Raw genomic sequence first — 25,980 nt, 5'->3', positions numbered from 1 at the left:
AAGTTTGCACAAAAGCAAGACACCAATAAAACCGCCAGCACCCTTTGAAACAGAGCCAAAACGTCCAGTTATGATTTGCATGTTAGCATAAGCAGTTCTTACCTGCTGGGGGTGAAGCAATGGCAGAGGGGGGCAGGTGATTACCGTGAACACCGTGCAGCTGCGACAAGACGCTGTGACGATTTGAATAAACCGCGCCCACTCACAAAAGGTGCGTTGGATATAAGTTCCAGAAGGGAAGGTATGTCACGCGCCTCGCGCTCTATTTTTCCACTTCAACACAGTCTATGCGCAAAATAAGCCGTACTACAAAGTGTGCTTAAAGTCCGAGTTAATTGAGTTCTTCATAACTTTTCAATATAAATTAGAGTTTCATAATTGGGAATAGGATAATAGATCCTGAGCTAAAATTTCTCCCTAATCATCATAAATTGTAAGACAGGTTCGCGTTCGGGGTTAATTAAAGATGACTTTGTCTGTCAAACAATTTTAACAGCCTCCATGGTTTATTGTGCAAATTTGGCAACTCCTAATTTCACTAATTTGAAAGGTTATTTGGAGCTCAGTTTCATCTGAATAAATGCTCTGATATTTGGTGTTTGGTCTGCATCTCCAAAATGTCACGAGGTAATGGCATGTTCTCACAAATATCATTAAAAAAAATGCATTTAGTTAAGACTAATTTCATCAGCTATGGATGAGTGGCAGGCCCCAGCCTCATGTATGCTGCTCACAGTTTACCAAACAAGTCTACAAAAACAATGTTATGGTCTTAAGAACAGACTGGTTCACATGGCTTCATTTTTCTGTCTTACTGGGGTTTTTTTTGGGGGGGGGGGGTCCAGACTGTCATATTTGTCACAGCACGTCTGTGTCTGTCTGAGAGCCCATTTGTCTGTCTGCATGCCTGTCTAACTGTGTGAAAAGGAAGACATCCCTCCTCCCTTCCCTTTGTGGGTCTGCTCTGTTCTTTCATATTCTATCTCGGTGCAGTAATGAGGTTCACACAGTAACACTGAGAATTTACCCAGAAAATGTCTTTGCTTTCATCTGTGTGTGTGTGTGTGTGTGTGTGTGTGTGTGTGTGTGTGTGTAGCTGATTATAGGTAAAAGGAACAAAAAGAAGACATTTCCTCTCCTGGCTTTTGGTTTAATACCTACTGTGTATATGTATGTGTACTTCTCAGTGTTGAGTGGTGCAATGACATTAACATTATGGAAACACAAAAACCAGGCAGGCAAGTTAAGGCAAGGTAAATGTGCACACACACACACACACACTTCCAAAAAAGAATGCACACATCAGCAAATACATGCATAGACACACATACAACACATGCAGAAATATAATGAGACAGGCTTGCAAAGCTCCGAGAGCAAGAAAGAGAGAGAGACGGCAAGCACGAGGGAGGAAAGATAGACAGCCTGCATAGTACACACTCCTGCAGAAAACCACAAAAGAAAGGGAGGCGGGGGGTGCACAGGGAGGGATGGTGTGTGTGTGATAGAGACTGAACAACAGAGAGAAAATAGATGGATAGAGGTTCGGTGGGGAGTTGAGGACCACATACTCGCACGGCTAAAAGAGCCAGCCCACGCAGGCAGGAGAAGAAGTATCGGGATGAAAGAGTGAAAGAGGTAAAAGACGCCAAAGAGTGGGAGGGGTGAGGAGGAAGACATATGTTCACACAATGTCCATGCTACGTTTGGAAGCGAGAGAGGAAGAGGGGGGTAAGCGAGTGAAGGAATGGGGGGGGGGGGGGGTTGACTAAAGGGAAAGGGGGTGCGATGAAACCAACACATGTAAAAAAAGACAAGAGGAAGGAGAAATGTGAGAGGCAGGAGATGGAGGGGAGGCGAGAAAGTCAGCATACCAGCTGTGGGAGTGAAAATGGGGGGAGAGAGAAAGAGAAGGAGGGAGGGATGGAGAGGGGAGTGCAGAGCTGCTGCAAGCCAGACAGACCGCATACTCATAACACATTATGGCTATTATTAGACAGAGAGGAGAGGTAGACCAATGGGGGCTTGAGGGAGGAACGGAAAGAGGAGGAGGGAGGGGGAGAGGAGAGAATTGGAGGGGAGTGGGGGGGGGGTAGTACCACTACCAAGCTTGAGGATGACGATAAATGCATGAATGCTTGTACGGCTCCATGCAAACTTCTATTGGATGGCGATTCTGTAAAGGAAAAAAAATGTTAAGAAAGGAAAGGAAAGGAAAGGGAAAAAAAGAGGTTAAGCAAGATTGGGGTTCAAGAAAGCAAACAAACTTGTAAGCAAACTAGAGGAGTAAAATATAGTAACAGACGGACGGGATAAAAAGGAGGAAGAGATCAGTGTGTTCTTTCGTGGCGAGCCAAAGCATGTCCACTTATGCCATTTCAGATTTGTTATGGATTCCTCACTTTTTCACTCCCTCCCTGCTCAGTCCTTCCCTCCTTCCTTCCACCTCATCCTTCGCTCCACTGACTTCAGCCCCACTCAGCAAGAGACTCCACAGCCTGCTGCTGCTGCCGCCAGTCTGTCTGTGTGTTTGTGAAGCTAAAAGTACAATTCTACATCCAACCCCCTTTTTCCCCTCCATTGCCTCCCCCTCGTTTCGCTCCTCTTTCAGGAATCGACTGCTGTTCTTTGACTCCAGACCAATTCCACTGCTACCCTCATGCTTTGAATGCATTTGAATGAAAGTTCAGAGCAAAAGTAACAGGAGAAACGTATCCATGCAACAAAGCTGAATCTGTCTGAAAATCACTTTGACTGTCTTTTCAACATGGCATTAAATTCAGGACACATTTGTGTCAATTACTTTTTAATTTAATTTTGAACATTCACCACCAAGAGATTTAATGCAATTAATTCAGTTTTTTCAGACTCTGCACTATAAATTATATATTATTATATATATATATATATATACAGTATATGTAAATATAGAAATTACACTATTCACAGAGGATACTGTAGGTGAGATTTTGCGCCCCCCCCCCCCATTTACTGAGTACTGTTATGGACCCATGCCTGTTAAATCAGGCTTAATTTTACCAATTATAAGTGAGCTTTACTCAAATCAACTTTTCCAAATGTCTACTAATCCGTTTTGTCTTTTGGGTGTTTCTGAGAAATCAAGAGCCGTAGCCTTAAAGTGGAACTCCAGTGATTTTCTTGTTTTTGTCTAAGGTTTGATTTCAACTGAGTCTGAAGGGTTTTGTTTAGAGCTGTGGAACAACTGTGCCATCAAGTGGTCAAAGGAGTCCAAGCTGGTAAAAACGTTAGACTATCATGCAAAGTTTATTCTGTGAGCCGAGTCCTGCTCATGATGCTTATTATGAGAACTAGAAATGTCACACAAAGGAACAGTGTGAACAATTCAGGGGGATCTATTAGCAGAAATTGAATATAATATTCATAAGTATGTTTCCTTCAATTGTGTTTTTTCTGACCTTAAAACGAGCCGTTTATATCTACATATGGAGCAGCATCTTCACAGAGCCGGCTGTCATGTTTCTACAGTAAACCAGAACTAGACCTTCAAATGCTAATTACAATGTAAATGTCATGTAACGTTTTACAAGAGGGGACAGCAAATTAGGATTAATCAGTCGAATTGTGCCTGAAAAGCATGCCTTGTTTCCCCACACGTGCTGTGTTTCCACATCCCATCCCCTCCAGAACGCTTTACCTCCACCTGTTTCCAACAGTAAACAGGTTTCCTCAGGTGTCTCCCCCACAGTCCAGGAGAAGAAGCAGGGTAAACGGGCCGCAGGTGTAGCCAGGAGCTCAGCGAGACAGAGGCAACAAAGCCCGATCTGTGGAGGAACATCAAGCGCCGGGAAGACCGTCAACACCGGCAGCTGATAGCGGTGAAAAACAGACTCTGACATCAGAGCCAACGCCGATAAGAGAGGGTGTGGATGGTTGTTTGTGCTGCTGCCATGTTGGATGGCAGGAAGATAGATCTGCCTCTGTTGTAGCCAATCGTGCAGGGAGGCTGCTATGGTATTATTCTGATCAAATAAACAACTTCATACTTATTTTAACAGTTGCCTTTCAATTGTTTTTGGTCAGAATATCCCTGCTGGGCATGCTAGCTTGCCAGAGACACTGTAGAATGTGTTTCCAATGATTTCCTCGCTTCAACGTTTGTGTGACTTGTATTCAATTACACAGTTTGAACATCACAGTGAGTAGCTTGATATAAAAGAAGAGTTTCACTGCTGCTTTTACTTTGAACCAGGCAGTAAGCAAGGTGGACATAAGCTAAATTCACTGAATTGGAATGATAGATGCTCTCAAATTAGTTCATGAATGAATGCCACATAAACAGTATAAAATATGATTCATCTGCAGATAAGTCACAGGCATAGATGACTGGTACCAACAGCAACCAAAAGGCATTCATAAACTCATTTAAGCTGCTGTTCCAACTGAGGCCCGAAAACACATCAACCCAATTATGATCTATCAGGAAATCTCATAATATTTCATTACTTGAACATAATTAAATGCTTTACAGTATAAAACTACAACTCAAATGTGTTTTATTCCAAACGTTTAAACGCGAGATGTTTTGAATTGAAAAGCCTCGTCTTAGTGGATGGTGATGAGGAAGTTTCAAGTTTGCAAACTGCGTGAAGTTGGTGATGTCACAATTGGCTCGCTGGTGCAGAAAAACTCTTCCCCCCCCCCTTTCGTCAAAAAATGTGAAAAACAGACCTCCAATGTATGCACATGCATTATCCTGCACAGTGACGGCCCAACATCCAAGTCGAGCAACAAATAGCAAAACACTTTGGGTTTTTTTATGACGTAGTGGGGACTTTAAAATCACCTCATGCAGAAACAAGCAGCGATGCACAGGCTCTGCTGCCCTCTAGTGTCTAACATACGAGCCTGCACTGTGACGTCGGATGCGATGACTGTCCCTGCAACAGTCCTCTCTATACATGAAGCAGCAGATTGATTTCTGAAACAAGTCATGTCTGATGAGTACTGCTCTAGGACTCACCTCCTGGCTTCAATAGACACGACGCAGAGCGGCTTTATTGTTTGATTATTTCTATAGATCGTCCCATGGGATGAGTAAACATCTTCTACCTTCTGACTCTGCACATAACTGAGTTGACATACGCTTTTGTTGGAACTACTTTGCTGTCGCTACCTATAGAATACAAATCAGATGACAAATGCTTTGCAGGAAGAGCTCAGATGTACAGTGTTAGGGGTAAACAGATGGTGCTTTGAACTCCTCTCCCTCCTGACTTGCTGTTCTAAAGCAGCGTGCACAAAGATGATAAAAGGGGGCAAACAAATCGAAGACACAACGCTACTCAAATCAGTTTAACATGATCAAAAGTGCGAGAAAAACAGCTGCAGATACATGAACAATATACTGTATATCACAGCCTGGGAATGGCAGACAATATAATAAGCTTTATGAATATTGTATGTGCAGTAGTATAATCTGAGATTGATGACTGACAATATATCAGACACCCAAAACTACAAACAAGGACACGCTGATGGCACACTACTGGGCTGCAGGCACATCAGTAGCACACACAACAGCCTTGCAGATTATTTATTATGCAGCAGATGAACCCACTAGACGGAGAAAGGCTGAGCAAGCAGCTTTAGCACCTAATAATCATCTATTATCAAACCTATCAAGTCAAGCGCCAAAGAAATCCTGGATCCTATCATTTCCCATGCTGCAGCTTTATAGTGTTGTTTATTGTTGCAATGTGATATGACAAGAACTAAGATGTGAATGATGGCGAAATAAGTCGTACATTTTATAGAGAAATATAAATCTTTTGAGTGATATTAGAAATTACATCCAAGATGTGATTTGTGTGTGAAGTTACTAAACTCTACAAGATATGTTTTTAGTCCCAAGTCAGATTTTACAGGGCTGAAATGGTACCGAGTGAACTTGTGATCGTGATTTATTTAATGAATCAGTGCTTGTTGGTACCGTTTCCCATCCCTGCTTTTATTTTGATCTCACATGATATTATTTACACACACCAAAATGGCATTGATCAGCCTGCAGTAGCTGTCTAGTGCATCTGCCATGAATACACACGGCAGGATAACACAGCAGATCTGTTCTGCAATTAATATTCTGTTTTCTAAAACAAATATTAGCAAACCATCTGCTTCAGCAAGCAACAAATACATCACACATGGAATGGTTAACCATCATTTTGACAAAACAAGAATATCTATTGTAAGAATTATTGAAGAATATTCTGCATGTACTGTATAAACATCATATCTTCAAAATCGTAGACAATGCGTTAAAAGAAATCCCACAACACCAAACCCTGGTATACCAAGCAGATTGACTTTATTTGAATCTTCCATGTTAATTAATTGCCATCATCATCATCGCCAGGACCGCATCAGTTAACAGTGTTATTGCCACCAGCTCCATTACCTTCACTGTCATCGTCCGCTCAAAATGAAATAATTACACTCTCTTAAATAGGCCAGTGACAACAGCTATAATCCGGTGTGATATTGACAATCTCGTTATCAGTTACATATTAATTAGCTTAGACATTTTTTGCTCGACGGTGCTTGAACGGAAAAGCCCGTTCCTGGCTTTACGCGCGACTGTGCGTAAAGACAATAACGCGTTGTAGGTGACATTATTGTTTGGAACTCCACAAGAGGCTGCATGTACAGAACAACTACAATTGTGGTGACAGCTCGTTTGTTTTGACAGCTCACAGGTAATCCAGCAGCATTTAGATATTTAGCGGGAAAGAGAATGGGCATCCGGGAAATGTCGCGTGACGTGATCATCACCGGAACTGAGCGACCTCTAGGGCTCACGGTTTTTACCATGAATGCAGCTTTTGCTGTCCAATGGAGATACTCAACAGTCAGGTGACACGGCACAAATTAAAGCAAAGAAAATAACTTGACCCTGATCATAGAATTAGTGCTGACCCAGACACTGCATATCAGAAGGCTAATTATACTGTTATTAATGTATTGCCTTGGACTCAGAAGAGTTCCTACTGACACACACAGTCATATATCAAGGATTACGTGACAGCACACAGCTGCTCGTGATTCCAGTGCAGAAACAAAAGGGCGGCGATGCATGTATCACACAGATACGAGGCTCAGTATAGCTACAACACAAGTGTTGCACAATGGAAAACTGCTACGTTTCATGATGTATAAAAGCGCAGCACTTAACGTGCCCGCGGCTGATACCGGACTGTGATCCCGGCTGCTGTTTTCAGTTCTGAGGAAGACTCGTCAATGCACACAAATATTCACATTAAAGTGTCTGAGGTCAGAAGTCAAAAGAACAACCTGAATTCTGCATTTGGTCAATTACAATAACTGTGAGTTACACACAGTCCATGGATCTATTTGTTACCTGATAGTTCGTAGTATCCACGTTAGACTCAGTCAAGTGCTTCTGAAAATCAAAACTGGAAAATGCCGCTGGAATTCATGTGATTTCACGTCAAACCAACACGAAACATGTTATTTGTACAGTGTTGACAAACTCGGTACGACTGCTCGACTCATCCCATGACCACAAGAGAAACAGTAACAGTATTGACAACAATACATCGGTCGTAATTGCTATAAGCATTATTATAAGATAGTCAGGTGATGATGTTGATGAAAAGGTGGGAAACGAGAGCAGAACTATATGTGCCCACTGAAAACAAAGAAAGCTGCATGTGGGCTCTTTTTTCATAATAGCGAATGTTGATCACGAACCAAACACGGTCCGCTGTGGTTCGTGTCATATAGGGCAACGCAGCCAGGTAATGAGTTCTGCAGGGAAAATGGAGGCTCAGTCACAGAATGCAAATCGCCTTTTCTCTAACAGTGCTGTCATTTCAACGCCCGAAGCTCCCGCTGCTCGTGGTTATAAAGTTCAGAAAGCTGCTTAGCGAACATCTACAAAGTCCAGTCACAAAGCAGGGATATCGGCAACATTGCTTTGCAGAAACATTCAGTCACATTGACAAAGAAAAGATAATATTGATCAGTGACGATAAATGCACAATCACATAGACCTGCACTGCTCTCTGTTTTTTTTTACACTTTTGGGTTTGTTACCTCCATCAGTGACATCATAGGAGGCGCTTTTTGTTATCGGCTGCCAAAGAACAGATGACGTTAAACCATCAGTGACCAGTGCAGATGTGGAACGTGCTAAACCCCACAGAGAGGACTGCAGCTGCTTTCTACCCCTGTTTGATTCACTGTTAAGTTTGCCCTCTAAATCCAGCACCACACACAGCTCTGCGCTGTCACGATCCGTAAGGCTTTGTCGCAACCGAGTGGACAAAAACACCAGCCTGCAAGGTTTAGCCACGCCACAACGTAGAAGACACATTCTGGGTGGATTTACGCGAGCTGCACCTGTGCATTCTGCCGACCTCGTGTTTTTGCTCCTCAGTAAACCCACCCCCTTTTGTCACCTTGTGTAAATGTGTGGACTAACCTGTCCCAGCTGCTACTGTCTACGTGCATGTGTGTACGCTCAGGCTTTATTATTATTATTTTGCTTTGGCATGATGGATGTTATGTGTGTGAGAAGCTTGTGGTGACACAGGAATGCAGCATAAACTGAAATTTTGAGCAGAAAAGTTGGCAACGTCGGACACAAAGGCAACATAGCAGGACAGCTCCATGCTTACAGTGCGTGTGTGTGTGTGCATGTTTGTGTTAAGACTCTGGATGTTAGGGGCTACTATGGGTATTGGGTAAATGTCTAGTCTAAAAGAAGCTGTTATAATGGCTGCTTTACTGCTGTGAATAAGCATGCAAGCGCGCATGTGTGTGTGTTTGTGTAAGACATCATGGGCACAAAAGTTCTCTTGGCACACCTGAAGCGGCTGAGGACACACTTTTGACACACTCTGAGATAATAAAACAGTTATAAATATCCAGTGACATCACATATGAGTGAAACACGCTCGTCTGTGTCGAAATAAATAAATACACCAGACTTGCAAGCGAGTAAAAATGGGTCTAAGCGCCCTACGCAACTCAGAACCGGAGGCTCGCTGATCAAAGCTCATTGGGAAGCCAAGAGCATTGTTTTACAAAAAAGAAAAAAACAAAAAGAAAAATAAAGAGCTACGACGTGAGAAATCTCTGAAGCTTACAAAGTCAAGTATGCAGATGATATAAAAGTAGCAAATAACAGACTGCATTTCTATTTCTATTTGGACAGAAATGTAAAAGCAATCAGATTTGAAATTGGAGCTCACTACATGTGATTTCAAATTCAAAGTGGCAGACCAAAACATACACAGAGAACAAACGGTGGTTGACAATGTGTGAAAGCAACACAATCAAATGAACCCAGAAGTGCTGTCAGTGCGTTTTAGTGCTTCTTTTTGTGAAGGGACATTAATGGAGACGATTTGATCCACAAGTCTGAGATAACGATTAAATAGCTGTAAAAATAATTGTCATTTAAATCTCACATTTTCTTCCTTTTCGTCGGCTGTTTTAAGCAAGTCATGTTCCACTTCTCCAGTCGCATAGAAACACTTGTCCTTGTTGCTGTTCATCTTCTCCGTCAGCTGTTCTACCATTAATTATTCCGTCCATTCGTTAGCTCGTGCCCACTTCAGCTTGTCCCCCAAAGATAGCGAAGATCCGTGAGCCAGAATCGGTGTGTGTGTGTGTGTGTGTGCGTGTGTGTCCCGTCCACCAAACCAAGTCAGCACTCATGCTCTACTTTATCCTGCCGCCTCTGCTGAATCCGGGTCGGATGTTGCCCGTCACGTTATCCATATCTGTGTGTGTACGTTCCGTCAACATGTGGATCTCCTCATCATTTCTTTTGCTCTATTTTTCCAGGAATCTCCTCACGTAGGAGATTTCTACCCCGACCTCATTCAGTAAGTGTGCTTTTCAGTATCGTGTCCGAGGTGAAGCAGACACGAGGGGGAAGAGACCCCTTCCAACATTCCAACATGTGGCTGAAGTGGAGGGCGCTGTGCAGGAAAGGTTAGGAAAAGATCCGCTAACTACTGTAACTGCTTCGTGCTACTGTAGCAGGTTAAGTGTGCTTTGTAAAATATATGCACCGATGTCTAAGCCAATTGTCTCTCCCTGGACTGATCCTGCAGAGTTATTCCCTGTGGACTCTTGTCTACATGTGTCGAAATTATCTAAATCTGTGTCGATTGATGGTGGATCACCGCTTTTTTTTTTGGCACTGCATATTTGCTACACAGCTCCTGCACAACAGCTGTTATTAAAGTTACATGCTTCTCTACGCCGGCTAACTGTTACGCATTTAAAATGGCGAGGCGATGTTTCAGAGAGCACCGGTACTTATTTCTTCAAGAGGAGGCAGCAGCATGGCACAATCACAGCCAGACGTATTCTACCACAGGGCCGATCGTTGGGATCATCCGCACAAAGCAATCTAAAGTCTGACTTCTTCTTGTGTGTTGCTTTTCTTTATTAGGAGGATGCCAGAGCCTAGCTTGCCTTCCCATGCAGTCCCATATTATGGACATAAATGAGATAACGAGGTGGTTTTTCATGCCTAAACACATACAGTATTATGATATATAGTATATTGATATTGGAGGGAGGAGGTTTACTGGTTATTCTATTTTTTTTTTCTTCGTATTGTGCAAGCCTATCTTTGGGTACAAATGTTTAAAACTAGAGCGCAACTACACCGGCATAAGTGGAGGAAATCAGCTAAACATTTGACTCTCACTTTGTGTTGGCAACCTTTCCAAATCTTTAAAAGGCCAATCCTGTCTCCATCTTTTGCTCCTATGCGCATCGGGTAAATAAATACAGTACACAAACACAGCGAGAGGTCATAGAAGTAACGTGGGAAATATCAGACGTATAAAATGTGATCCTGGAGGAGAAACCTCACGTCTAGAGGAGATGAGCTATGTGGAGTGAGCGGAGATGAAAACTGGTCCGAGGAGCAGAGAGAGAGAGGTGTATCACATAACCACCACTTTAAAAGGAGGAGAGGGAGGAGCGGATGAGAGAAGATGGCAGAGGGAATAGAGGAGGGAGAAGTTAATGACGGATGCGGCGAATCTATTTCGGTACAACGCCCTCTAACTCATAACACAAAATGTGCTAATTGCAAAAAAAAAAGAAAAGATGTTGCGTCTAAATAGTAGTGCTTTTTAAAAAGCAGAGTTACACCTCTGTGCCTTGTGGTTTTCAGTGCAGAGAGAAGTGAGAGAGGGAGGAGAAGAACAGAGGAGGTGACAAAATGGAGGGAGGAGAGCAGACGGGAGCATCGGGAAAAGAGGAGCCCGAGAAGGAGAGGAAGCCCTTCATCTTACGGGTTTTTTTCTATCAACTCCATATCAGTAATGGACAGAGAGTGGTGCGGAAGCTAATGGTGAAGTGAGGAGGAAGGCAGCATGAAGAGGAGGAAGGAAATCAATGAATATGCTTTTTCTGTTTTACGGTTATGGTTGCCGGCCGAACGCTGTGAGGAGTTGTATCGGAACTCTTCACAGCCCTGAAAAAGAAGTTACGTTGGGAAACTATTTGAATGTTTTTTTGATTCCCTGATGAGATATAAGGTCAGGATTGCTGAGGGAGGCTTCTCCTCTTGAGTTGATCTCGGTTTTGTTTTCTGCATGAATTCTCCGTCAGATGGAAGACAAGATTTAGTGTAATCTGGTCCGTCATGGGCAGTTTTGTATTCTACTTCTTCTCTTTGTCTGTTGTTTCTGTGCTCCAATATTTGGGGATTTTCCTCCTTTTATTTGTCTTTACCTTGCCAAAAGCATGTCTTTGTTTCTCTCGCTTTACTTCTCTACATTGCATTTTGTAATCCTTTGTGATCTGATCGGTTTCTTGAAATCTAATCTAGGAATTCTCCTTTCGTCTCTTTAATAATCCGTATGTTTTGTCTTCCTCTATGTATTTGGATTTTTATCAAAACCAAAGCTTCGAGCATTCAAAATACAATCCTTTTTTTGCCATTCCTCCACCTCTGTTTCTTTTGAAAAAAATACCCACTACCACTCAGCTGGTTTGGAGCCTCTCCACTGCTCTCCAATCTGCTATCTTTAGAGTTGTTACTCCTCCCACTCCTGCTCTTGCATAGATATATCTGGAAATAGACATTCCCGTGTTTTCAGTCTTTCCGTTCCTCCTAACCATGCGATCGGCGCCCTCTCTCTCTCAGTCTCTGTGTACCAAAGTCTACAATTACAAGGATTTTCTTGACTTCGCTCACATTCTCAGACCCGTATCATCAGTGTGTTTTTTTACGTTATGCACTCATGCCCTCTTTTCCCTTTGGACTACCATACGTCCATCTATCACCACCACTAAACTTTCCTTGGTAATCCTGTCCATCACACAGCTGTTCTTACCTCCCATGCTTTCTTTTTTTTAAATGCGTTCATCTTTCTGTGGTTGGTATGCCGTCAACAAACGCTTTTCTTTCAACCTCATTCTGTTCTCATCTCATTCATCCCTCATTTCCATCGTATCTCATTTTCTCTCATCCGCTTCCTCTGTGATCCATCCTTTTCTTTGTCTTCTTTCATCTCCCTCAGTCCTCTGCCCAGACCTTCGTGCTCTTGATGTTTGCTTTGCGGATCGTCACATGTCATCTCCGGCGTGGCAGCTCTCCTCTCCGTGTATAATGAGGACGGGAAAGAAGAACGCGTCCTGGTAGGATGGAGGACGCTCCCTCCCTCCCCCGTCGCCCTCCCTCACCTCGCCACCCCCTCCACTGTCTTGGTCTGTTTCTTCATCCCCCTCTCTGCTCCCTCTTACCTGTTCCCTTCTCCTCACCTCCTCCTCCTGCTGCTCCTCTTCCTCGTCATCATCCCCTTCTCCCTCAAGCACTCCTCTTGTCTCCTCGTTGTCCTGTCTTGAACCTAAACCAAGAAATCCTCCACCTCCTCCTCCACTACCTCCCCCTCCATCTTCCCTACTTCCTCCCAGCCCCCCTCCCATGCTTCTTGAATGAAACAGGTTGTTCTGGCGCCCTCCTCCAAGTCTCCCGAGAGAGAATCCACTCCGACTGAGCACCAACCTGCCCCCGATAGCCCCGCCTCCCTGCCCTGCTGCCCTGATGCCTGCCACGGTAGCGTTCAGGAGGGCTGTGGTTCCCATGGGGGCCCTTAGCCTGGAGGGAAGACTGGAACTCGACGTGGTCCTCCGGCATCGGGGGCAGCTCTGGAGGAGGTAAGCCGAGTTGAACACAACAGGCAGAGCAAGAGAAAGTGGGTTGGTCCCCTGGCTGGGGGTGGAGCTTGCTGGCCCAGAGATGGGCGTCGAGGCGGTGGGGTTTGTCCCCCCATTCATGTCCAAGTCCATAAGGAGGGCTTCAGAGTAGCTCGGGACCATCTGTTGGTTACAGCGAATGTGCCACTCCAATTCTGTCATGTCCACCGTGTTGACCCGAGAGATGGCTCTGTAACTCGTCCCATTTAGACCAATCCCAGGGTGGATTCCATTCCCAGTCCCAACTCCATCCCCCCTTCCCCCTCGACCTAGCCCTCCTCCACCATCCTCGTCCTCCCCGAACAGCTTCTCCACATGGTAGTGTACATACGCTATGCGGTATTCTGACACGACCCGCAGCGGCCACGACAGGAGGAAAGCAGAAGCCAGCCAGAACACCCTGTGCCGAGAAAACCAGGGCTGGTGAGCGGGATCTGGGAACGCCAGGATGTGTTCGCGGAAGTCCACGTTCTTCAGGTGCATGCCCTCCCTGGCCTCCATGTAGTCGTCAAGCCCCTCGTTCTCCCCGAAGAAGCGCGCTCGCTTTGGAATAACAGAAAGAGAATGTGTAAATCAATTAGAAACGGAACAATTGATAGAGCGGGTCTTCCAAAGCCAAGGAGCACGTCTTTAACTAACTAAAGTAGTTTGTGGGGTTACTGTTTATGTGCTTTTATTAACGGATTTGCCAGACCTGGTAAGAGAGAACAATGCTGTTTCTTTAATTCCATGCCTTCGAAATGAATCATCAGCTGGGGAGGAGGCTAACCTATTGCCTGCCATCAAGGTTTTTGAGTTCTCCAAAAAATAATAGGCTGTAAACATTAAAGTACTTATGTAGGTCATGTTTCAGTACTAAATTGGGACTGTTTCATAACCAGTTAAAAGTTCCTTACAGTAACTTTAAAAAGCCACCTGCTGGACACAACGTTTTCAACGGACTAATGTTTTTTAATTACCTGGCTAGCTACAGCTCAATCTTCCGGCGACGGTTGTAATTTCAAACGGAAAAAAAATCAGTGGTTGCTGGCTCAAAATAAGAAGCCTGCTTTTGTCTATCTCTGCCAAAAATCAAGGACTGATTGTTTCAAAAATGGGGAAAACGATCAATTAGAATATAACAGCTTGTAATCTGGAAACTTGGGTTGGGCATCTGTCTTTATTTTTTTTTTTACATTTTATAGATAAAAAGTTGAATTGATCAAATTGAACAGAATTAACTATTTATAGTCATTTTCTTATATCATATCTTACCTGGGTGAGGTAGGCAGCTTCTGCACGTGCACTTGAGAAGCTAAAGAGCACAAAAAAAAAAAAAAGAAATGAAATGTTACTAACATGTTTACACCCCCCCCCCCCCCCCCACCCCCCCATGTCTTTTGACCAGTGGTGGGCGTCTAACCTGAAACACTTGGTGAAGCGGAGGCGAACAGCAGGGTGCCGCTGCAGGTCCAGCAGCTCCTTTGATACGTCTTTGACACCATAGCGGGCGTAGTCGAACTCTGAACTGGAGGCGTGTGTGTTCACCCGCTCATGGTAGACCTGAGGAGGGCATAGATGGGAGTGTGATGGAGGGGAAACGGGAGAGGAGGACAGATGGGATGTTAGAGAAAGAAAGAATCAAGTTATTGGGAAGACATTTGAACTTTTTAAGACATGTCATATATGTGTCATCATCAATAAAGCACGGTTACTTAATAGAATGGTATTTGTCTTACTGCACACAGCTGTTTGCGCACAGCCCCGCAATATTTCACTTGAAGAAATTAAGATTTGCATAGCATATTTTAAAAAAATGTAGGGAATGAGAACTTATGTTCTGCAGTGCAACTATGAGCAACATGAAAAGAAACGAGCAAACAGGACAGAAAGTGGAAGGATGTATGTGGAGGAGAGTTCCCCTCACCTGTGTGGTCGTATATGCATCTCCGTTGCGGTATCTCGTCACCTGTCTGGTCCTCCTCACGTAGTGATAGCTGATGGCCTTCCACCAAATGCAGGGTGTGGCCTGCTGAAGTCTCTGCACACGCTCGTACACTTCCTGTGTCAAAGAATGAAGGAATGATAAAAGAAATCAAGTGAAATTCAATTTTCTGCAGATTTATTTATTTATTAATTCATTTTTTGTAAAGACTTTCTAAACAAACTTGTCAAAAACGAGGACTAACAATCTAAAATATAACGACGCAACATTGCCTGAGCAGTTCTTGCAATGGTGATACAAGCAGAACAATGAAGTTCTTCTTCTTCTTATTATAACAGTATAGTTAAGTCCGTGCAATCTGGTGCAAGTCAGACCCTGCCAAGGTTTGTTTCGCATATGTGCCCCCGACAGTCTGGACTAATGTAAGACAATATTTTGGTTTTGGCAGCGGCACAAAGCAAAGACAAAGAGTAATGTGCATTTGGAGCAATGTGCATCCTGGCATTCCTGATAACAGACACAGCAGACTAGAATAGACTGACGCCCCAGGTCAGCTCATTTCTACATGAGCGGGCAAGTGTTATTTTAGGAAAGTAGGAAACAGAGTAAAACTATTCTCTCTCTTTGTGAAATGCTACAATGTCTGATTAAACTGCATTAAAACTGTCTGTGCAGACATTTAATACACCATAATCATATTTATTTAACCTTTACATTTAAAAGCATTTTGCTGACACCATCATGCTGAACAAGCTTCAATGAGTAAACAGATTCTGCTCAAGGTCAGTCAAGGTCAGAGACCCATTTCTAGACTCCTATTGCAGCAGTAGACTCCACAGTCTGTTGGGTGTTGGGTTAAGGCCTTTTCCCCAAGATATTACACCCCCTTGCTAAAACCGGTTTTCACACGGACCTGGAATTCAGCATGAGCCAACATCGCCGTCTTGGAGAAGCAGTGCCAACACTCCACCAGGTAAACCACGTACAGCATTGCCAGGAAGGCCAAGGGGATGTAGACGTAGCCGCTGGAGCACGGGCTCTCCAGGTGCAGGATGTCGTTGTAGTAGGCGGCGGAGGTGGCGTCGTCGTCGGCACCGAGAGGCACGGAGGAGGAGGAGGAGGAGCCGAGAACGGGCACGCGACAGAGAGCGCACCAGGCGAGCGTGGCGAAGCAGCCGTACATGAGGAGGGTCAGGAGGAGGCACTTCCAATGGGACTCCCGACACAGGGACGAGGCCAGAGACTGCTGGACCGGCCGCTGCTGAGGAAACAGACGGAGAGGAGAGAAAAGGTGTTGAGATGCTACTGACCGCACACTGAGGAAGCCATTCATAAATATATACACCGCTGGATGGATTGTTCAAGGTCCTAATGACTTAATTGATCCCCTGACTTTCCCTCAAGCCTTTGGGTTTTCGTGAAATGTCTTGACAAATACTGGATGGATTGCTGTGACATTTGGTTCAATCACGTGCCTCACAGGATGAATCCTGATGACTTTGGTCTAGCTAAGTCAAAATATCAATTTGTCCAGTAATTAATATGAAACACCTGCAAAACTAATGACATTCCCATTGTCCTACTACTTGGCTAATTATGCTTTGTATTTAGTGCCTATTAAAAAATGTCAGCATGCTAACACGCGCTAAGATGGTAAACATTACACCTGCTTAACATTGTGATGCAGATGTTAACATTAAGCTCAAAGTATCACTGTGCCCGAGTACAACTTCAGAGCCGCACGCATGGCTGTAAACTTGTTTATTCTGCGTCTCTAAAATGATGCAAGTGCAACAGCAAGTACTCTGTTTGTACATTTTGTGCACTTACCGGTTAGCCTCAATTTGAATGGTACTTGTTAGGTTACTTGGGTACAGGTAATTACTATTTATTACTTTAAAATTAGTTTTAAGCTCCATGACTAAATGTAATTCACAGTCACTTCTTACTAATTCTATCCTCGGGCTGTAAGAGATGTGTAATATCCGTGGCAAGCTGTTTGAAACACTAAAATAAGCCACAAACGTGGTGAAACCAGTCTGAGCTGTGCCACGAGACGTGACAAATTTCTACTTCCTCATCTTGAAAGTCAAGACGACAATAAATAATGCAGCTTGCTCCACGGAGTGGACCTGTAATAATGTCTGACAGGTGAAGACGAGTGCAGCTATGTGGGTGATAGAAAATGTTTGTCATAGAGGCAACACAGATCTGGTATACCTGGTGGGACCCCCCCCCCCCCCCCAGTGAGTTTTTAATCATCATAATCTTCCCGTTTGGTAAATAGTGTTGTACTTCAGAGCAAGCCGAGGTCTTGAACTAAGGAGTGCATCACACTAACCCTCACCCATCACAGGATAAGTGCTGCATATTACACACACACACACACACACACAGTCTATGCCTCTCTCTAAGTGCACACTTTGACACAGCCTCATTTGCACTGTGAAGACATCGTATTACAGTGCACTCAAACATACACGTATGCATTAGATACACAGACATAGACGGTCTAATGTGGCCCTCTTCTTCTCTCTAACCGCGCACGCGGAATCTTTGCCCGTTGCTCGGCATTGTAATGCAGCCAGCGGAGAGCGTGTGAATAATTTAGATGAGAGCGATACTTCTAGACTGTTCTCCAGCTTACCGACTCCAGTCCAACATCGGCCGCGTAACACATGCCGCTTCAGTTTGTGTGCGTGACTGAGGGACGGATAGAGAGATCGAGGGGTTTATGTCAAAAGACAAGAAAGCTTGTGTGTTATGTATGTCGCATATCATACGAACATAAAAAGAGATGTGTTTTTGGTCGTGTTTATTTGCGTCTGTACTTGCATGTGTCCTCTCCATGCTGTTATACTCTGGCTCGCACTGAAGGCGACAAGGAAAAAGAGCAACAAAGCAGATGACAAAAAAAGAAGAAAGACGATGGGATGACACCAGTGTCCTCTCTCCTCCTCTCAGCCAAGTCTGCCTGTCCTGTCAGCACGTAGCTACCTCCCCCCCCACCTTATCTCTCACTCCTCCAATGCAGCTGTAATTTGCTATCCACTAGCTTATTCGGCTGGCTGCGACACACACACCGACTTTCTTTCTTTTTACCACTGTACGTCAAGGGCAAGTAGTGAAAGGCAGCGTGAAGGGAGCCCCCACTCTGCGAACGCCCCCAAAAAACATCCAACTGCCAAAATATTGCCTTCTGTTTGCCTTTTATCACCACATCCTCCTTCCTTTCCTTACGTAATCTTATTTCTCCTTCCCCGAATCTTCCCTCCCACCTCCTAAGCATCCACTCCCCCAATCCCAACCTCGCCGTCTCCTCGTCTTTCGTCCTCGCGTCTCCTCCGTTACATCCTCTCTGAAAGTATGTCTCTAAGTGGATTGATTGGGATGAAAGAGTAGTGCAGAGAGAGGGAGAGAGGGTGCGTGAGGAAGCGTGAGAGAGACGGAGAAGCGGTCATGAACTTTTCCTGAATTCACGTATGAATGGAGGCAAAATGACAGTGAGAGAGACTAAAGAGAAGGCAGCAGTGACAGACTGCACCTTTCTCCAAGGAACTCCACTGCCAAAATGCATCCTTCTCTTTCCTTTTCCTCTTACCTTGTGAAAATAAATGTTGCCAAAAAAGAGAAGATTTTCTTGCAATAACAAAAGAGTCTCTGCAGCTGGTGCGTGCCCTGCGAGAGGAAAGGCAACCCCTTAGACAGGAGTCAAATTATTCCTGGATGCACTTATGCCAATCACTCTTTGCCAATACGAGCAGTTCTCTCTCTCTCTCGCACAGGTAAAGAGCAGGCCTGACTAAAATGTTCCGTCAGTGAGACACAGAGCCGGGAGATGCTCATACACTACAGAGACACCACGCACAGTAGAGCAAAGTAAAGTTAAGTACAGGGTAAACTGTTATTCCTTAATGTTGTGTACGAGGAAACGTCAGCTCTCCGTCCATCGTCTACTCTAAATGATGCCGGCAGTTTACAGTAAGAAGACTTTTGCTAGATGAGAGAGACCAGAGGGGCCATTTTGATTATTGCACAGTAACTAATAGAATGTAACATCTGTACACGTCACTTCGTGTGACTCACTGGGATCATTTTTATGTAAGGCATAATTTTAAGTATCGAGTGCAACAGCAATCCCTGAATTGGCAGCCCGCTCCGACTGAATGAATGTAAATGAGAACGAGCGCAGAATTTCTATGAAGGAACTGACAAAGAAACTGTATTTACTGTGGATTAGTCATGACGTGGTGAATACGTGGCGCGAGTATTCTCAATTAGCACAGGACGGGTGAGGAAGTACTAGAGCCAGCGCCTGGTGGTTGTATGCCTCCGCAACCCAGTCAAGTAGCAGTTGATACCCACGTGTGTACAAAATGTCATCGTGTCATCATTATCATCATGTTTTGTGTGGTCACAGTGACCTTTGACCACCAAAATCTTACCGGTTCATCCTCAAGTCCAGGTGGAGGTTTGGGACAAATTTGAAGAGATTTGCTCCAGGTGTTCCTGAGATATCGCCTTCACGATGGTGGGACGGACGTGAGGGGACTGTGACCCTGACTTTTAATCACTAAAATCTAATTAGTCCAATCTTGAGTCCAAGTGGACGTTTGTGCCAAATTTGAAGAAACTTCTTGAGATGGACAACCCTAAAATGGCTCCGTCTTGACACATTTTAAGTGAGTTTTGAAGCATCAACAGGGGGATCACAACCGCATCCCATTAGAAACAGTCTCTTGTCAAGGTTACCCACTCGTCTCAGTTCCTGGCTCGTGTCTCCCTCACGCAGTAGCGACCAATCGATGGGGGCTGCACTTTGGGCTGAATAAGTACTTTCTAATGAAATCAACGCCCCTCCCGGTGCAAAACTCTGCAGCTTTTTTTTTTTGGTTGTGTCATGATGAATTTGTGTTTCAGCTGCCTCCGTTGAGCTTCAGCTCTTGTGTCAGGCTGTAAGAGATCAAAGGGAAAGCTCACTCTCCCTGAAATCATTATGAAAAGGAATCTATACAGCCACGTCTGGAGGGTGTCGGCTTTCATTTTTGTCGTACTTGAAGTTGGCACTGCCCCTTTCTTGCGAGCTCTTTTGAAGAGGGTTTATACAGGGTGGTATTTACATGACAAATTCTTCATGAATGTTTCATTAATAACTTGCCTGCATTTGCATAAAACGCATCAGAATTTGACAAAATTGTGGCTGGATGCTACTCCTTAGCATCCACAGTCACTAGCGCCAGCCGCTAGAAGAAGAGCCCACATAGCTGGCATTTCTTTTGGACATGTAATCATGCACACCTCTGTTGTATTTAAAGAGGCATTTCAGAGCATTGCTTGGACTCCTGTGCATGCTGTAGGTCTTCGCTGCCTCTCCTGAAACTGCAATTGACAGAGCTCGGTCATTAATTCGGCCAGTAAATGTCTCTGAATTCAATCAATGTTCTATAATCTGGTCTTGTAGCATTCGCCGTAATGTGGTGCTGTAACTCCACACATATTTGGTTACTGGCTCTTTGAACACATCACACTTAAATCTCTTACTATTTAATTCGACTTAGGAGTCAACATTATGCTTAAATAGTAGAAATAGCTCAGGCTGTGTTTTGTCTAGAGTACTACTTATGTGAAGATGATCTTCCCACCCATCCTACCAACCTATAAGCACTTTCTAATAGTGGTGTAAGGGACCATTGTCGGTCCGTGATCCGTACGGATCCCCCCTCATTCAGCACACAGTTTAACGTAAACCGTCACAATGTGCAATAAAGTTTTTTATCCGGCAATATTCAGTAAAATATGCGATCAGGACATCGGCATCTCTAGTCGGCGATCCCTGATGATGTTACATTGTAAACAACTAATCCGTGTTTAAACTGACAGGAAGAGAACGAAGGTTCTGTTGTTACATCATGATGCGTTCAGGCTCTGTTCAGTGAAAATGAGTATTGGGCGAAGGTAAATTATAGTGCACCATGATGTGTTCAAATGTAACTTCGTCAAATGCAGTGTCAGTGAGAAACTTGAATAAATACAGTTGTTCGTAGGAGATGTTTTCACAACAACATAAATAGATAATAGAGATGAAGTATGACCCTAAACTCTAAGCAGCTTACAATACATCATTAAAACTACTGATGGCAAGGTTTGTTTTAATCCATAAAAATACAATATTGTATTTGCTTATCATTTAAATTGTGTGTAAAAAGGTAAAAAGAACATTTAGAATATTTGATGGTTTAAACTGACTTCAGAGCAGTTGAAATTATTTTTTTGGACAAATAATCTACAGCCTTGTAGACCAGCTGCTATAATAAAACAACAAAGGGATCCGTATCTGCCAATATGGATCATCAATGATTGGAAAATTAGTATCGGCGGCACAAAAACATGATCAGGGATCTCTAAAAGTTAGACTTGCTCCCTTTTTTCTTTTGTGCTGGTCCGATCTGTGACTCCGATACGTGATCTGTGATCCGATCCGTGACTCTGATCCGAGCTGTGAGTTTTATGATCCGTTGCACCTCGGCTTTCTAATAAATGGAACAATGACATTGAGAATTCTACATGTGCGCACTGTGCAGAAACCTTTTGAATGTGTTGAGGTGTCTCGTTGATCCTCCCCCTCTCCGTGTCTCTGCTCATACCGATTGAGCTGGTTAGGTGTGACTGGAGCAGCTATAATTAGAAACACTTGCATGTGGGTGGCAAATGAAGAAAGGAAGTGAGGGCAGGGAAATGTGCTGTTGATGCCTGCAGAACACCGTGAAAAATGATGCGTCATTTCAACACGACTGGAGAGCAATTTAGAAAGTCAGGATTCTGCTACCTATGCTACAACAACACTTAAAACTGGTGTGTCATTATACTCTCACTGTGTTAAACACATTAGTGCTCCATTACAAATGATTTGTTTGAGTGTGTTCAATTGAGACCGATTATCCAGCAGCATCAATTATCAGCATGTAAGGTGTGCGTCACCTAAATGAAATATCATTGAAAGCAGCAGTCGGCTTTAATTCGTGCCAGTAACTTCACCGTAGATGCCAAAGTGAACAGAAGTATCTCCTACTCTACTGTTCATCAGGTTGATCAGTATTTTACAAACTGTCGTTGGGTCTCATTCACCAACTGTTCTCAGAAGAAATATCTTCTTAAAATGCATTTTGGCAGTTACTCTAGCTTTCTAGTTTGCGATTTGTGCTTAAAAGGTAAAAACTGAATATTTGAAATGCTTGTGCATATGAATTCTTGCGTTTTTCTAAAGTTATAAAATATAGGATTAAAATTTCAATATTTGTTTTTATCTCATTTATAATATTTTTGTAATAATTATTTTCATTAAATGTATTTTACAAAGCATTAGGGTCTTTATAAATAAATAAATAAATAAACACCACAGTATCACTTATATTTACACATAATATTCAGACACAGAAGAGAAGCTAAAGACTTTATTACACGTCATGAATCTGACGTCGACTTTTCTTAGAACCTGTCTCAAGAACAAACTGAAGAATGAATTTAGATATTTGATAATGCGTAGAAGATAATGGTGAATGAGGCCCATAGTTTTGCCAATGTATCATAAACAGTATGATAAGAATGCAAAATAAAAACCAAGAGCATCTTAAGAGCTAAAATTAGGAGCTAAATTTAAGAATTACAAGAAAATAAACCATATCTCATACTGATGTCAGATGATACTTTCATGTTAGTATCCATTGGACACGGCACAAAAAGTGCAGTCTGCTAATTTATGAGTAGCAGGTGTGGATTAAGTTTCAATTTCAGAACATCTGTGAAGCAGAGTGACACATTTATTGCAACATTCAAGTGTTGCTATACTGAAGCTTAGCTTTGAATATCATTTAAAAACATATTTTCCTAAGGAGACCAGCGGTTTGCATAACCCGTCTGCTGTTCTGTACTCTTCTCCTTTTTAGCAATCTAACCCGTGTTTATCGCATGGAACACAAACCCTGTGTTAGTAACCCCTAAGCCTAATGGCTGGTCTTCACATTGTTGGCCGGCTTCATGATGGACGCCAGGCAGGCTTTTATGTACCGTTATAATTTCTTGTTATTGCAGCCTGCAATTGGTTTGTTTTTTGGTTGTTTGTATTTACAATATTTCAGTCAGAATGAGAGTTCCTCTTCCATCACCAGATGTCTATTTTTTTAAATTCAGATTTTGTTCTTGTTATTCTTCTAAAACTTCCATCTCACACACATTAGATTGATGATAGATTTGTTTTTTCCTCCCTCTGCCTGTGCACAGTTTGCTTAGGAATGCCGTATTGTCGTGCAAAGAAATTAGGATGGCTTGGTTTGATGCAACAGAACCTCTCTGCTAATGGAAATCCGTGCCTGTAGGTACATATGAATCAATCATCTTAATATTAAATCAAGCGGCTCTTCTTCTCATGCGATAATGCTTGAGTGAGTGTACATGCATACCCATGTGGGCCAAGGAGTGAATAAAGTTAAGTGAGACGTGAGTGTGCAAATGTTTGAGAGAGAGGGAGCGTCAAAGAGGGAGGGGGAGAGAGAGAGAGAGAGAGAGAGGGGGGATGAAGCCGTATACTCCATGACAGGCAAATCTAAAACAGGAAGGAGACCAAGGGGGCAAGATGAGCGAGATCAATGGAGGCAGAGAACAGATGACTGAATTCATTGCATTACATTGTCTGCACTGCAGGCATGGAGGTGGGACGAGAATGGTGGGATAAAGTGAAAGGCATCAGTTAAACTCTACATGTTATGTGCCAGTCTCTTTAAATTACCAGTAACCTACTGGTTAATGCTTAATTATGTATGTGTTATTAGCCATTCCTGGGTAGGCCAGTCGTATGTTATTTAAAAAAAATAAAAGTAAAGATTTTAAAAAAATTAAAAAAATCCTCTTAGTGGCAAGAGTCTGTTAAAGAAAATTGGAGTTTCATAGCCATTGGGGTCACTCAAGCAAGATATTTAAAGCTCATTCGAGCTAAAAATATTGTCAAACAATCAATTCAATCAACAGAATGAATGGCTGCCAGAACAAAATGATTCGCTGGCTCCGCATTTTCCAATGTGAGGGTTTGCTGCTTCTTGCGGCTTAAGGCAAATGTAATGAAATGATAAATACTCTGATAATACGACAATGAAAACAATAGTTGCAGCCCTGAAAGCTCACATTTAGAAGATGTTAAGGTGTGACCAGGTTCCTAGCCAACAGAACAGGTACCTGCAACCAATCGCCACTGGTACCTGCGTTGAAACACTCGCAAGATATTGGTCACTTCCCTCTTTGCAGTATAGCGCCATTCTCATCCCATCAGACCACATGCATACACGACTCTGCTCTTCCTCTGGTGGTATAGGTTGTCATCATCTTGAGTAGTGCAGCTGCGAACGGTGGTGAGAACACAGCGTGCCCACATCCTTAGTTATCCACGGCTATTTGGCGTAATGTTTTGTCAATTTCTCTTTTTTATTTTCATTATAAAAGATGACATGTTTCAATAAATGATGCTGCGTCTTGGAGTAGTAGTAGAGGAGGTGGTGAATTGCTGAGTAAGAGAGGTCACGTACTGAAGCGTGTGTGTGAGCGGGGTGGAGGGGAAGCAAGGTGGTGTTTCAAACAGGGAGACCGATACATGGCGTCACACTGTATGTGTGAACAGGAATATTTGGACAAGATGCCACTTCCCTGCATGTGTAAGGAAGGAGGTAGGAGATGGTATAGTCGATGTTGGGGAGATGTGTATAAAGACAGCGATGTCTCCTTAGGTGGTCGGTATAGGATAATATCAGGAAAACACACTGTTGAGTGGGTATATGCTATTATAAATAGGAAAGCCCTGTAAACACTGTTTGGTGAAAACAAAATGAGCTTACTGCTCTGAGCTGTTATTCTGTGTTCTCACCATTCACATTGTGTCAGTGTTATTTTGGCTGAAAAGTGTCTGTGTGGGTTAGGGTGTGTGTGTGTGTGTGTGTGTGTGTGGCTAAACTGTGATGTCACCCTCTACTGTATTTCAGTGTCAGCTGCTAAATGAACATACTCTACATTACTAGAAAAACTAAACCTTCTCTCCCAGGAGAGTATCAAAAGAACAATGTGGTTTGATTTTGGAACCCCCCCCCTCTGTTTACCTAAACCACAGCCTCGTCTCCATTCACAGCCAAGGTCCCGTCCCGTGTCCTTGCTCTTGTGCAAGGCATGAAGGACTTCAGAGGATATAACGTGACTCCTTACGTTACCAGCAGATACACGTTTGTCAATGAACGAGCAGGAGTCGACATTGCCTGGAGTAGGTCATTAATGATGGATAAGTCACGGGTTGTTTGGGAACGAGCAGCACTGATGTAAAAAATAAATAAATAAATAAATAGAAGGTGGTTCTTGAAGGGGCAAAATATGCGCAACTTTAAGCTAAGTGGACTCTTTGTATCCACGCATTAACAACTGTGCAGAAAAGGAGCCAGGAGGAGAAAAAAAACACAAATGTCCTTACCTGCTCTCGTCCTGACCCTTCCTCCAAAATGGGCTCTTCTGCGGTGGCCGTCTCCTCCTCCGTCTGCATTTTCCCCTCTTGCCACTCCTTCCTTCCTTAGAACCGGGCACAGGCAGCTCCCACCCGGGTAACGTCCGAAGGCTGGGACCTCCCCGGCGGAGCAGCGAGCTCGGTCACCCCATCCGCCGCAAGTCGGTAACCAATTTCACGATGGCGGGGCCTGCAGCAAATGAGCATCATCTAATCCAGTTTTTTTACGGTAACCCCCCCCTCCTGCTTTCTTCCCCAGCGTCTTCTCCGGCCGAGCCGCTCAGTGTTTCCCGTC

The 25,980-nt window shown here is 43.6% G+C and overlaps 1 protein-coding gene across 1 annotated transcript; it reads right to left on the bottom strand.

The window, feature by feature from the left end:
• Window positions 1-12,603: 12,603 nt before the first annotated feature.
• Window positions 12,604-25,936, bottom strand: LOC142971765 (transmembrane protein 151A-like). Its single transcript, XM_076112423.1, has 6 exons — window positions 25,656-25,936; window positions 16,071-16,418; window positions 15,140-15,274; window positions 14,636-14,775; window positions 14,488-14,527; window positions 12,604-13,776 (listed from the first exon to the last, which is right to left on the bottom strand). The coding sequence occupies exons 1-6, from the start codon at window positions 25,722-25,724 to the stop codon at window positions 12,604-12,606; spliced, it is 1,905 nt and encodes a 634-aa protein (XP_075968538.1). The 5' UTR covers window positions 25,725-25,936.
• Between the last annotated feature and the right edge of the window lie 44 nt (window positions 25,937-25,980).

Source organism: Anarhichas minor, unplaced genomic scaffold, assembly GCF_050575085.1.
Source record: "Anarhichas minor isolate MPS153535 unplaced genomic scaffold, ASM5057508v1 ptg000049l, whole genome shotgun sequence".
In the NCBI taxonomy this organism is placed as follows: Eukaryota; Metazoa; Chordata; class Actinopteri; order Perciformes; family Anarhichadidae; genus Anarhichas; species Anarhichas minor.
This window is presented reverse-complemented; position numbering and strand designations above follow the sequence as displayed.